The sequence below is a fragment of the Lipophrys pholis genome (genome assembly GCF_963383615.2).
Source record: "Lipophrys pholis genome assembly, chromosome: 16".
In the NCBI taxonomy this organism is placed as follows: Eukaryota; Metazoa; Chordata; class Actinopteri; order Blenniiformes; family Blenniidae; genus Lipophrys; species Lipophrys pholis.
Window position 1 is genome coordinate 6,348,257 of NC_137634.1, and position 14,080 is coordinate 6,362,336.

The following is a 14,080-nucleotide window of genomic DNA, read 5'->3' on the forward strand; positions in this document are numbered from 1 at the left end:
GTCTGCTATTCGTCAATACTTTAAGGTGGGCTTTGCCTTGTGACACCCGCTGAGAGTTTTTGACAGAAATGACCACATTCTGTTTCTAATGTAGGATTACAATAAAAAATTTTTTTAAAGTTTCCAATCCAATGTGTTAATTCCAGGAGTTTATTTCCTAAATCAAGGCTAAAACTTAACTTTTTCTGGTTTTGAGAATCAGTCGGACTCGATTTGGCGGGGTGAGAGTGAGGTCATGTGCAGCCACGGGAGAGTGGAGACTTTTGGAGACGCTGTGCGAGGCGTCTTGGGATTCCAATCAACTTTTTGCTTGAGACCTGAACACTCCCACAGCTGATATTTCATGCAGCAGAAACCCACACAAGCACAGTGTAAAGTCCAAGCCAAGCATAGGATCTGTTCCCTGAGCCCCGGGGGCGGCCCGTATCTATTTATCCACTGTGATTCCTCATACGGTGAATTGATGAACTCGTACAGCTTCAAGTGCAGCAACGCAAGACAATATTTATCAAGACAAGCCGGCTTATGTACAGCAGTTACTTTTAAACCGCCGCTACAATTCAATCTCATAAGCAGATTTATTACTATTTGATATATTTAACGGCTCCGTAATTAATTCTCCAAGTTGCATTACTGGAGTCATTTCTCCGCGAGAGGAAGTTTTATTGGACAAAAGTGGATTTTAACTGGGTGACATTCATTATTTCAATCAGTCAAAAAAAGAGGGGGAAAAAAAACAAAGCATTTGTTTTGCTTAATACTTAGAAAGAGGAAAATAAAGGCGAGAAAGAACACAAAGAGAAAATAATGCAGAAAGCGAGGAGAGAAGCTGCGAAGTAAAAAAAAAAAAAAAAAAGAATGCAGAGAAAAGGACAGAATCACTGAGGGGAAGAATGAGACATGAAATGCAGCGGATGTCTGTGATTTTGGACAATGCATTTAGAGACATTTGTGAATGTGACACAGACTTGCTGACAGGCCAGTGAAAGGGCGACATGATTGTGAGGAAGTCATGATGATGAAGGTGATGATGATGATGATGATGATGAAGCAAAGGGAAAACTGGGTCTCAGACAGCCACGAGCCTCATGTGTGATTTGGAAGGAAGAAAAAGAAAAAAAAAACTGCGACGGGGAGAAGCAAGGACAAGCAAGGACAAAAGTGTGTCTTATAAATGAGAAGCAGAACTGCTTTTGTTAAATCAATGCGGAGTGAAATTGAGTCCTCAGATGTCCGGGCTGCGCAGGCTGTGTTTGATTGTGGATGCTACAGTATTTTTTGGGGGGGCGGGCTTCTTGATGTGGAAGAGAGCGTGGAGATACAAATTGCTGGAAGGCACTTGAGTAATACAAACAACTGCGAAATCAGATGAGCTCACGGCCCCCGGCATGTGAAGGAAAGCGACCTACGATCGGTCCAACCAAGGACTCAAACGGTCGAGTTATTTATAAAACTTTCTGGTTCGTACCAGGATGCAAGTTTAATTTCTGAACGACCCATTGTGGGTTTTTTTTTTTTATATCAACGTCCACGCGATGGGGGTGAAAAAAAAAAAGTTTTCTGCTCTTATGGTGGCAGATGCGTTTCACGGTGCTGCAATTATGTTTTGCACATTCACTCTGTTTCTCTTCATACACCTAGATTGCTCCTGTTCGGTCTCTTTATGCGACTGAACGCAGACCTGCTGCTGTGCGCTGGCGATTGTTTGCTTCCATTCCCGGAGTGGTAATTGTAGTAAGCAGGACGTTTGCTTTGAGAAATTGCTCGGCTACATATGTTACTGAGAGGCGGACGCATTTCTTGAAATCAGTAAATGATTCACAGAACTTACAGGAACGAAACAGACGCAAACAGACTAACGGCACATTATGTCCTCAAAGCCCTGATGTGTTAACAGGCATCAGAATTTCTCTGGATGATCTATATTATTCAGCTTCAGAACTCCATGTTTTAGTAAAAAAATATATTTGATAAATATATTGATGTATTTCAGACAAAGCGAAAAAAAGAAATACTGAAAATGTTACAACTTAAAACAACTTTTGCCTTCAGCTTCTAATTCAGGGGTGTCATTTTAATCGAGGTTCCACAAATACTGCCCAATTTCATCTTGAGTGGACCGGACTGGTGTAATAGTACCATAATCTTTAAATTTAACCTTTAAAGATTTTCTTTGTTGTTGTGTAGCGTATACGAGATGAAAATGTGCAGTAGATAGTTTCATGAAAACTGAACACTTGCTCCCCAAAATTACTACAATCTCAACATAAAGCTCATTTTAATGAAACCTTCAGATGCAAAATAGTGAAATATCCAAAATAAACCTCTTCTATAGCTGTTAAATTCTGCATATTTGTACAAACTCCCCCTGACGACATGACTTTGAGGCTCTGGAGCCTTTTGCAGGTCATTTCTGGCCCATGAGCCTTATGTTTGACACCCCTGTTCTAACTGGTGGCGTCATTAGTTCTGCATATAGACGACGACACATTGTGCAGCAAGTAACTTCAAAAAATACATTTGTTTGAAATACTCTAGTGAAGCAGCTTCGATCACTTTGAGAAGATTGAAATTTTCATGAAAATAATTCAGAAGGTTAAAAGTCCCAGCAAACGGTCTGATTGTACATAATTATTATTAAATTATTATTATTAAAAACACACATTTTGCTTTCCTAAACGGTTGTGGGAACATTACGTTTATACAACAGGACGATACTTAAGTTCACTGCTTTGCCCAAATATAAGAAATCTACATAAAGTTTTGTTTAGTTAATTTGGGACATGTGGGACATGGCACAACAAAACTAAATAAAATGACACAAACTAGAGCAAACAAAGCAAAAAATGTAACAGATAACTAAATAAACAACATGATTATCTGTCTATGTGGCAATTAAATTTTACTTGAAAAGAAATCTTGAAATATAATTTTTAAGTCTAGGTTTACGATTATACTGTAAAATCAAAATAAAAAAACTTGTCTAGAAATCCGATTTTACATCTTGGCAAGTGTAATTTGCAGTGTTTATCCTGACTGTGACTATAAAACAGTAAAAATTTGCACATTTTCTTAGATAATGGGGATATTTTTGAATTTGCATGCCAATAAATGCAGTAAATCAATAATATACAGAATAAAAATCACATCCCGACAGTGCTTGCTGAACTTGCTGATCAATGGTATTTCTGTTTTAGCATCTCGATTCGTGAGGGTCTTTGTCATAATGTTGTAAAGACAATGCTTCTGCCTTCTTATATATGGCGCTGTTCAAAACGAAGGTGGTGTTAGTTTATGAGCCGTGTGCTGCTCTGCACCGCCGGTGGAAGACACAACACGAGCTCGACAGTGGAGCCGGCGAGTAAACTTCAGATGTGTCAGCCTGTGTCAGTGGTCATAATGCGGCCTTTGATCAGGCCCTCGCAGGCTTCGGAAACGGTTCGCACCGCTTTGAATGTTGCTGCTGCGCAAAATAGAGGAAACAGTTTCTTCTCAAGAAGCGCCAACTTCCCCGGAAAAAAAAAAAAAAAAAAAAAAGGGCACTTGATCATTTTAAATGCGACTTATAAAGGCGAATTTATCTTCTGCCTTTAAGTCAAGGAGTCGGCCTGTGGTTGTCACGGTTCAGCTGGGACTCTGATTGGATTTTTTTTTTTTTTTTATTTGTGAGAAAGGGAGAGAAGGGAGGTTGGTTAGCTTAATTGGTAAAATCTGAATTCAACCCTGACAGGTTGCAAAATACAAGGCCGTGGGAGGCCCGGGCAGCTGAGTCACGCAACAACCCTGCGCCTTCAGGGCGAAAATTAACCTCAGAAATAACAGAGCGGGGAAAAAAAGGAGGCAGATAACATCAATGGAAAAGCTCCCTGTATCCCCGACACTTTTACAGGGCTGTGAGCGGATGCCTGGCAGCCATGTTGGAGGTCCAGCAGCTATAAACACCAAATATAAAACTCATCATCGTCATCACTGCTAAAGTCAGGTGGGTTATAGTGTATAAACTCTCCACTTAAACATGAACTACACTGAACACAAGGAATTAAACCAATTAGGTTATTTGAAGTGAAAATAAAGTAGAAAATAGAGTTGCTGTTAGTTAACATCAGTGGGCTCGAATGAGGTGAACGCGCTCAGAAAAGATTCAGAAAAGTGATGTAGTTCTGATGTAGGGCCGCTAATGGGTGCTGTTGTTTGTTTTCGTAATGAACCACACACACACACACACACACACACACACAGACACACACACACACACACACACACACACACGTTTGCAGAGAACAATAAGCTACAAACATTAAAAATGGCAAATACAAGGACGTTGGTGTGGACAGAAAGCCACGTTAGGTTGCTATAAGGGGTGACTCCCAACTATAAAAGTACCAAGTCCCATGAAAATATGGACTAGGGGTCATGAGACTCATTGTTGTTGTCTATCTACTCACGCATTTGCAAAAAAAACAGTTTTTCTATCAGAATAGAGGCCAAATGTGACCAAAAGCAGGAGACCGGTGTTTAAGTCCAGTTTTCCTTAGAGATAACAAATAAAACCACAATTGTGTTCAATTAATAGACTCATTTGTCTTTCTTCAACAAACAATATGATTTTGATGCTGAAATTCAACTAAACAGCAGGTGTGTGACAAGAAGAAAAAGCTCATTTACGGCCGTCACCATTGCAACAATTGAGTTTCTGACAAGTTTTTTCCACATTTTTAATTTCTGGAAATAAATCCTGATAAGAAAAAAAAAAGAGTAAAACTTATTATCTCATTAGGTCACAAAGATGCCCCCCCAAAAAACTTTAAATTGACATTAGAGTTTGAGGCAGAATGTGGATTAAGCTCCGTGAGGGAAGTTCATCCTCCGTCACTTTGAAGACCAACTGGCTTACGTAAACACTGTTAATGTGTTTAGTCTGTTCTACACAGATCCATATGTTTAGAATGGTTCAAAAAACAGCCGTTCATTATATGGATTAGAGATGTAACTCGCCACAAATTCCAGACTTCAGACAAGGCCTGGTTATTTGAGTTGTGGATCAGTTCATTCCTCCGGTGTTTGATCTCCCCTCGTAGAATCAGACACTTTAAGAAAGCTTTAAGAAATTGCTTCTTTTAAATTGTAACGACGGTGGTAAAACTTCACTTCATCTGAGTATGTAGATCTTTTACAGGTAACTTGCTGTTTAAATGTGCCCCACAAAGCTTTGGCAGATCAGTTAGACTCTTTTTTCTTCTTTTTTTTTTTTTGCAGGGAAACTGAAGTTTGCTGCATTTAGCAATAAACCAGTTCAGTTGAGGTGACCGACCGTATTACTGTAAAGCCCATGTGAGGTTTTGGGGTTGCCTTTAAACACAATGTGTTTGAGCACATTGCTGTGAGGAGCTGCAGTCTTTTTGTTGTTTGTTTTATTTACCTGTAATCTGATAAAGAAACATTAAAATTGAAAGATTCAGGGGGCAGCAGCAGCCACTTCCACAGAGAGGACGAGGTATTAGACTAGTGGTATAAGAGGACATAGTGTTGTGAAGCAATGTAGAGTAAAAAGTCACTTTTGGGGCACAGAACCTGCATATTTAAAGTAAATTTAAAGGTTTGTAGCGCTGCATTATGTAATAATTGTGCAATATTTGATAATTTACTCCATTTCCAACTCATGATGTAATAACGCTGCATTTTGTGATAATCTTCCTCATTTTGTAATAAAATTCTTGAACGTATTTTCTAATAAACTGTTAGATGTTGCAACGCTTATTACAAAATTTGGGTTAAATGATTAAATGCACTCAGTGGCACAAACAATCTGGTCTCATTTCTTCTAGAAGAAAAAAAAGAAATGGCTGGTGGAAATAGTGGTTGGCTTGTAACTTTAAAAAACATCTACCAGCCACAACGGCTGCTTATCTAAAAAGTTCCACCTGATTTAGAGCTCTGGATTCTACCATTGCTCTGTTGGCAGAACGTGAGCAAAAGCAAAGAGTGACAAGTCCAACTGAATCTTGACTTTTTGTCATTATTAAACATAAAAACCATGGATGTGGATGAAGGGCAGAATTTATTCCATAATGCACCGGATAATTACATTTTCTTAAAAAAGAAAAAGTATACGTTTTTTGTGGCAAAGTTTAGAAAATTTGTTAAAGAATTTTATCAGAAAATGCGGCGTTTTTCCATAATAAGTAAAAAATTTATTGCATTATTACATATTGCACCATTATTACATAATGCGGCACTACAAGGTTATTATGGCACTATTTTACTGGTCCAGCCCACGCCAGATGAAATGAGGCTGTATGTGGCCCCTGAACTAAAATGTTTGACACCCGTGGTCAAGACGAGCTGCTGAAGTTCAAAGTGAGCATGAGGGTGAGGCAGAAAGGTGATTTAAGGGACTTTGAATGTGGTTTGGTTGTTTGTGCCAGATGGTGTGAGCATTTCATAAACTGCTGATCTACTGGGATTTTCAAGCGTCTCCAGGGTTTAGAGACGATGGTGAGAAACAGAGAAAATAGCCAGAGAGCCGCAGTTCGCTGGGTGAAAATGCAGAGGTCAGAGGGGAATGGCCACGGTGGTTTGAGATGGCAAAGAGACAACGACACAAAGACAACGGTGGAGCTTGGCCTCAGGTGTCACGATCATCTGCTCAGAACGGGAAACTCAGCTGACGGTTCACACAGACTGGACAATAGAAGATTTAACAACAAAAAAAAAAAAAACCTTGTCTGGCCTGATCAATCTTGATTTCTGTTGTGTTTTCAGATGGTCGGCTCAGAATTTGATGCGAAAAACATGAACGCACTGATCCACCCAGCCTTGTATCAACGGTACAGGCTGCTCCTGGTGTTGTTATGGCTTAGAGGAGGATTTTTTTGTTTTGGCTCAATTCGAAAAAAATAAGGATAACGCATTGTGTCACAAAGCTCAACACTCCTCAAACTGGCTTCTTGAACATGATAAGTTCATTGCTCTCCAATATTGTCTACAATCAGCAACGGTGTGATGCTGTCATGTCAATTCGGACTAAAATCTCTGGAACTTTTCCAGCTCCTTGTTGAATCTGTGACACAAAGGAATGAAGTATTCCTGAGGGTAAAAGTGAGCTCTGGCACTAAGGTGTACCTAATAAAGTGGCTGTTGACTGTAGTAATGTGCGCTATGAATTTGGAATGCCGTAAAATCATGTTGCGCTCCATTTATGTATGTCAGCATTGGTCACGTTTGTAAACGGACGTGTTTTAGAAACACGCCAAAGTATTTCTGAAACCAAAACACAAAAAAATATGTGTTTTCAGTGTGAACTGGGCCTGAGTGGGGGCGAGTCTGCTTTTGCCATGTGATGCCCTGGTGGCCTCTTCCATGGCGTTCTCTGCCTCCACTCAGTCAGCTGGGATCGTCACCAGAGCCTACGTTGGATAAAGCCATTTAGAAGATGGATGGAACTGAAAAACTCACAGCTGCAAAGCATTAATGCTCTCGTTGCACATGCAAGTGGTGAAACTGATTCCTTAAATGTTTTTCAAATGCTTGATGCCTTGGTCACGTTTAATCTGTCCTCTCAATACGGAGTGCAAATACTTTTCATTTATGGGTTATTATGGAGTATGTGACAAAAATAAGAACACCATTTTCACTGAACCCCCCCCCCCCCACCTCAGATCTCTCTATATGTCACATACACTGGGTCTTTGTGTCGGCAGCTGAGATGAGAAACTGCTGAGTGCAAATCCAATCAATCCTCCATGCCAAGAAATCGGTGCATAAACCCAAAAAAAAAAAAAAAGTGAGTTAGTACGGGGGCGAATCCATTACTTCTTTAGCCTTTAACACGTCATTCAATCTGCCTCTATGGCACATTCGTATTCTCAAAAGAAGAGGAGATGATGGAGATTTGATGGGATTGTGATGCACTGGAACATCAAGTCATTTGTAATTAAAATTGATCATGAGCCACAGACACGGGGACTCATTTGGTCTGAAAACATAAACATAGACGGCTTCATTCTGAACAGAAAATGTCAATGAAGTAACAATGAGGACTTTGATTTTGCCAACGATAGAAGCAATCTGCGCAGTGGAAAATGCATCTGCTCTAAGCTGTTGATATATTTATTTCTCGGGAACAAAGGCTATTTGTGCGTCCTTGTTTTTGATGGCTTGAAGATTATAAAACATTTCTGTTTAAAACCCAGCGTCTTATCTGCAGAATTACAAGAAATATAAAACCCCAAAGCCCCGATGCTCTGTCTGAATGACTAGATTGTGCTTTACTGCCTGATATTTGCGTCTGTCTCTTGATTTATTTGTGTCATCACCCTAACCAGCATGTTTTGCATCATCTTTTCCACATGTCCAATCCACCCATCTAAAATGCGACCCGCAGATGTGGCATGTAAGATAAGCTGCGGGCTGCTATTATCTTTTCCCCGCCATCAGTAAAGTGGATTTCCCGATACATCAGCAACCCCTTCGGTCATCCAAAATCCAGTTTTCCAGATTTTCTTAGCCCTATTCCTCTGTGGGGGTCTTAATGGGGAGATGGGATTCAAAGGTCTTGCTCCGAGCTGATTTCTGTCACTCCCTCTCGCTCCCTGTCTGTTTTATTTTTTATGTAAATCGATCCAGTCTTGGGTTCCAGTATTAGATTGGGGGCTGTTGTGTGTACTGTACTCTGCCTAAGGCGGCTGGCTGTCTGGATAACACATTACCCCACATCCCTGCTCCACCCCCCCCCCCCCTTCCCTCTTTAGAGAGGCTGAAATGTAGAATGCAACCATATAGATTGTTCACATGTGGGTTAATGTTTGCAATTTGATCGTGCATGGACAGACAAACACACAGGACTTTGGATATATTCACACACAGACGAACACAGAGGGCAGCCGGGCTCTTTTGCGCTTTTTTGTCATTTTGTAATAGATGGAGAAAAATGAGCAACCGTCAGGCAGAAATATAAAAGAGGAAAACAAAAAAAACAACAAATGATCCTGAATTGTGAGTTTGCTGTGCTTTGTAGCACCTGCTTAATCCAGGGACTCATAGCTCAATATGCTCTATTAATCCCTCTGGCTCTCTGCTCCACTTCAATCTCACACCACATCTAGCTTGTTTTTAAAGAGCTGGCCCAAATACTCCACCGTCCAAGAGACTCACTGCTGAAGCTCTGGGGATTCAAAAGTCATCCATTCTTTAGCACTACTCAGCCTCTCTCTCTCTCTCTCTCTCTCTCTGTATATATTTCATTTTTTTGGTGATACAGTGAATCAGTATCAAACTGCGTAAAGTAACATTCTCAGCTTTTTAAATTTTTTATTTCACTCTTCAGGTTTCACTTAAAGTGCACTGACACCACTTTGCTGTGTCAAGAGGACTGAAATGGAAATAGGCACACCAAAAAAAAATGGGATTACAGAGTCGTAGTTGAATTTACCAGGGAATTTGAGTTGTTAATATTTCGTTGGAGCCGGAAACTCAGTCAACACGCTCACTTCTGACGGGCCCTTGTGATGTGTTAACGGAGCACGGCGTCGGGCAAACGTGAACTACAAAACACGTCACGCCAAATACTTGCACGACAGACGTGACGACGGAAAGATTTCACATAAGAAGCCTGCGATAATCCCACCAGTTGGGGTCATATATGCAGAAATGTGTGAACAATATCCAAGCAGAATCGGAGAAAAACAGCAAATGTGTGGCTGTTCCACGCGGAGGACAAACTGAACAAAGAAGGACATCCTGCCTGAAAACTGATTTTCTTTTAAAACATCACACGTCGCAGCTATAGAAATCCATTTCTCTCCATGTGTGACACTTTCTGCAGCAGCCAAAATATAAATTACATCCAGCCAGCCTCAATCTCAGTCGCCCATTTTCCAGGCTGCGCACTTTGTTTTTAGTGAAAGTATCAGATGGCTGCGATCAATGGGCATAAAAGTGTCCAGATGGGTTTGATAGTTGAACCGTGAAGTTCAATTGAAGTCTAACCTAATAGTGAATTATTTACATGCTTGCATGTTAACGTCCACGTCTCTCGGTAGAGACTAAAAGCAATCCTCCATTTGTTGCCTGGGAAAGGAATTTTCTGAATATTTGCAAACAACCGACAGTAATTACTCGTCCATAAACTGTCTTCAAACCTGCCTCGACTGAACAACTGCTTGTTTTGACGATGTTTGTTGTTTTTTTCCCCCAAATGGTCATTCATTTCTTGAAAGTGAGTGAAATGACGCCAAAGTTTATTCTCACAATTTCCAGTGTTTTCCTAAAAAAAAACAAGAACCGCACACTGATGAATGTTTGCAAATAGGCACTCAACAAATTCAACTCCCAGCAGAGTTGTCATTCATTTGGTTAATTATCGTGCTGTCTCGCTTACACCCTTGGGAGTACTGTAATCTGTATGAGAGCCGACTGGCTCTCGCAGATCACCCCGGATTTGTGAGGAAATCAATACGACCGTCCGACTACGTTCCACCGCCGTGTGGGCCTGAACAGTTTGACTAATGATCCTGGTTATTGAAGGCTTCGATGGGCTCAGTTCGTCACTGACAGGAGTGTTGCAATTCACCATTTTCCAAATCTTTGCTGTCAATACTGCGCTTGCTGTTATGGTATCTCTCACTTAATTAGCAACAACAAATCACGATGCCAATCAGCATCTGAGCGCAGCTTATGTAGATTCCCACTGCACAATTACAGAGACTGAAAATAGTTAATTAGCTGTCAAGTCGTCTGCATTCAGCTACAGATTTTATCTTTGCATTACTGTTTCATGGTACAGCGATACAACCAAACTCAGTTAAGTCAACGAGATCCAGGGAGAAGTTTTATACGGTGCCGGGTTGACTCACGGCGATCACTCTACAGCATGTTCTTCCTACTTGATAATGAAAAGTATATTCAGCTCTGACTGGCTAATGTAGCCATCTGCTGGCAACTCCTAATGGAGTTATGGAGCCTCTCAAGATCTCATAAATAATTTAGACATGGAGAGTATTCTCAAGGCCTCATATTTACGCACAAGGCTTAATTCTCAATGTAAGATTGGATTTGTTGATTCCAGAGTGGCTTCACTAGACTTGTTTCTGTCTAAATATTCAGAATGCTTTACAAATCCAAATCGAGTTTTTTTTCCCCCTCTAATCTTGGATTACTCTTGCTAATTCAACATAATGATTGTTGGCTGTGGAGTATCTCTGTGTCTATTTTGACTTCGACTGGGTGGCAGTATGTTGTAAGAGGCTGTGTTGGGAATTCTCACAGATCCATCCATGCATGCACATCCCCAAGATGGGATAATTAATTATTGGAGAAAAAGAAAACTTAATCTTGTTACTGACTGCAAGATGTCTTTGTTTTGACATAATAACAAGAATCTCATATTGTTTAGACGTAAGAGAATGGGAGTGCAGCATGACATTGTGGGGAATCATCTGCGTTTTCACCTGGGACTAGTAACTAATTTATGTATGCATCAGTGGTAACAGTTTCTTTCTCTTTCTCTCACAGGGTGGAGGTCACAGGATCCCAGCCTCCTGCAGTGATTTGAGGATTAACCGCACCCTGGGACAACAGAGACAGTGCTTATGCGCATCACAATGGCACCTGCATGTGTGACCAGACTCGGGGCTTGGCTCTTCGTGCTGTTTGTTTGCTTCACACAATTTGCCAGCATGGTTCATTTTGCTGCGGCAACAATACAAGGGTATGTTGGAGAGACAGACATGACATGCCCATCCGTATGCAGGTGCGATGAGGACTTTATCTACTGCAATGACCGTGGACTGAGCTCCATCCCGTCACTGCCTCCCTCTGCGTCCGTCCTGTACCTTCAAAACAACCACATCAACAACCCAGGCCTGCCCACCTCCTTGGAGCGCCATCTTGCCGTTCGTGTGGTCTACCTCTATGATAATGAACTGGATGAATTCCCCATGCACCTGCCACCATCAGTGCGTGAACTGCATTTGCAGGACAACAACATCCGCACCATTCCACGTAGCACACTGGCTCGGATGCCCTTGCTAGAGAAGCTCCATTTGGACGACAACTCTATTTCCACTGTCTCCATCGAGGACCAGGCCTTTGCTGACAACCCGCGGTTGCGCTTACTTTTCCTTTCACGCAACCACTTGTCTAGTATCCCCTCAGGGCTACCTGCCTCTCTTGAAGAACTCCGTCTCGATGATAACCGGATCTCTACTATTCCAACCCACGCCTTCCGAGGCCTTGCCTCACTTCGATGTCTTGTCCTGGATGGAAACCTTTTGGCAAACCAGCGTATTGCAGACGACACATTCTCTCGCCTCTCTAACTTGAGTGAGTTGTCCCTAGTCCGTAATTCCCTCCTGACTCCACCTGTCAACCTGCCCAGCGCCCATCTGCAACGACTTTCACTACAGGACAATGCCCTGACACATATGCCACGTGGCTCCTTGGACGGTATGCGCAGGCTGCAGAGGCTGGACCTGTCAGGAAACAATCTGACTACACTGCCGAGAGGACTGTTCAAAGACCTGGATAGCCTGGGGCAACTGCTGGTGCGAGGAAATCCCTGGAACTGTGGCTGCAACCTGCGGTGGCTGTATGACTGGCTGCATGCCCGCGGTAACTCCATCACCGTCAGGGGTCTCACCTGTCATGGTCCCGACCGGGTGCGAGACATGGCTTTATTAGACTTGACCAGTGAAATGGAGGACTGTGAGGTGGTGAGGACAGCGGGGACCAAAGACAGAGCAGGCGTAGGTGGAGTTGAAGGGTCTACTACCAACACCCCTCCACAGGGTTCTCTTTTTACCCTCCGGTCAAAGCGGCCTGGCCTTGGGTTTCCCGACTCTTTCTTAGACTACACTCTTAGCAGCAGTGGAGTGGGTAAGAGTCTAGCCCTCAACGTGAAACCGTTGTCCCACAACAGTGTCCGTGTTACCTGGAGTGTGGCTCAGCCAAGCTCCTCCTTCAGGCTAAGCTGGCTCCGACTCGGCACTGGAAATGCAATGGGATCGATGACAGAGACGCTCGTCCGAGGGGATCGTCGAGAGTACCTGCTCACCTCCTTGCAACCTCGCTCCAGCTACATCATCTGCATGGTGCCCTTGCCTGCTAGTTCAGAAAGCAAAGGTGTGATTTCCGGAGATGCTGACTCTGATGACGCTCTGGTTTGTGCAAAAGCTGAAACATCAGAGCTGAGTCCCTTGGAAGAGGAGGAGGACGAAGGCTCAAAGCAGATGACAACGTTGCCCCTGGCAGGAATTGTTGGTGGAGCTTCAGCCATTGCATCTCTGGCTCTTATTTTTTGTATCTTCTGTTGGTACGGACATAGGACTGGGCATTTGTGTTCCCGTGACCACTATACTCGCAGCAACTCGAAAAAAAGGAAAAACTATGATGATTATATCGAGTCTGGCACCAAGAAGGACAACACCATCCTGGAGATTCGTGGCCCGGGCTTTCAGATGACGCCAATGCCGGCTTGTCAACCAATGCAGCCGAAACCCCTTCGAGAGGATTATATCATACATACCATATTCCCCTCTAATGGCACTGGCTTGTACAAAGGTGCCAATCACGTTTCTAATGCAGGACATGGCACTAATCGTGGCTATCGAGAAGCAGGAATCCCAGATATAGACTACTGTTACACATGATGCACTGTACCAGGTCCTGTTCACAGTGTTATTGGTAAACTGTATAGATGCACAATTTCCCTTCGCATGGACACTTCTGAAGCACCCCTCTGTGCCTTCTTCTTCTGGTCTCCCATTCCAAATGACCTGCTGTTCACAGCACTGAAAGAACTGTAAGTGATCAACTGGAACTGAAACCGTGTGAAAACAGTTCACGGCAGGACGCAGCAGCCAATGCCCCAGTTGTAAATGCACAGCCGAGTGTTTCTTCACCATCTTAGTAATGGCCTGTGTACGTTTCCTTTTCTGCTCTTTCCCTGTGATGACATGTAAGCAAAGAATGTATCCGCTGTGAAAAGGTCAAACTTAGCACAGGTGCAGGTAGAGTTTCCCTTTCATGAACAGGAGCAGCCAGTTCAAAATGGATAAAGTATGACAAAGAGACATTTTTTTGG

General features: G+C 42.5%; 1 protein-coding gene across 1 annotated transcript; it reads left to right on the forward strand.

Annotated features, from left to right (window-relative positions):
• Positions 1 to 11,600: 11,600 nt before the first annotated feature.
• Positions 11,601 to 13,646, forward strand: flrt1a (fibronectin leucine rich transmembrane protein 1a; the record flags this gene model as incomplete). The annotated part of the gene is made up of 1 exon (XM_080483361.1): positions 11,601 to 13,646. One exon carries the CDS (start codon positions 11,601 to 11,603, stop codon positions 13,644 to 13,646), a length of 2,046 nt encoding a protein of 681 aa, XP_080339487.1.
• Between the last annotated feature and the right edge of the window lie 434 nt (positions 13,647 to 14,080).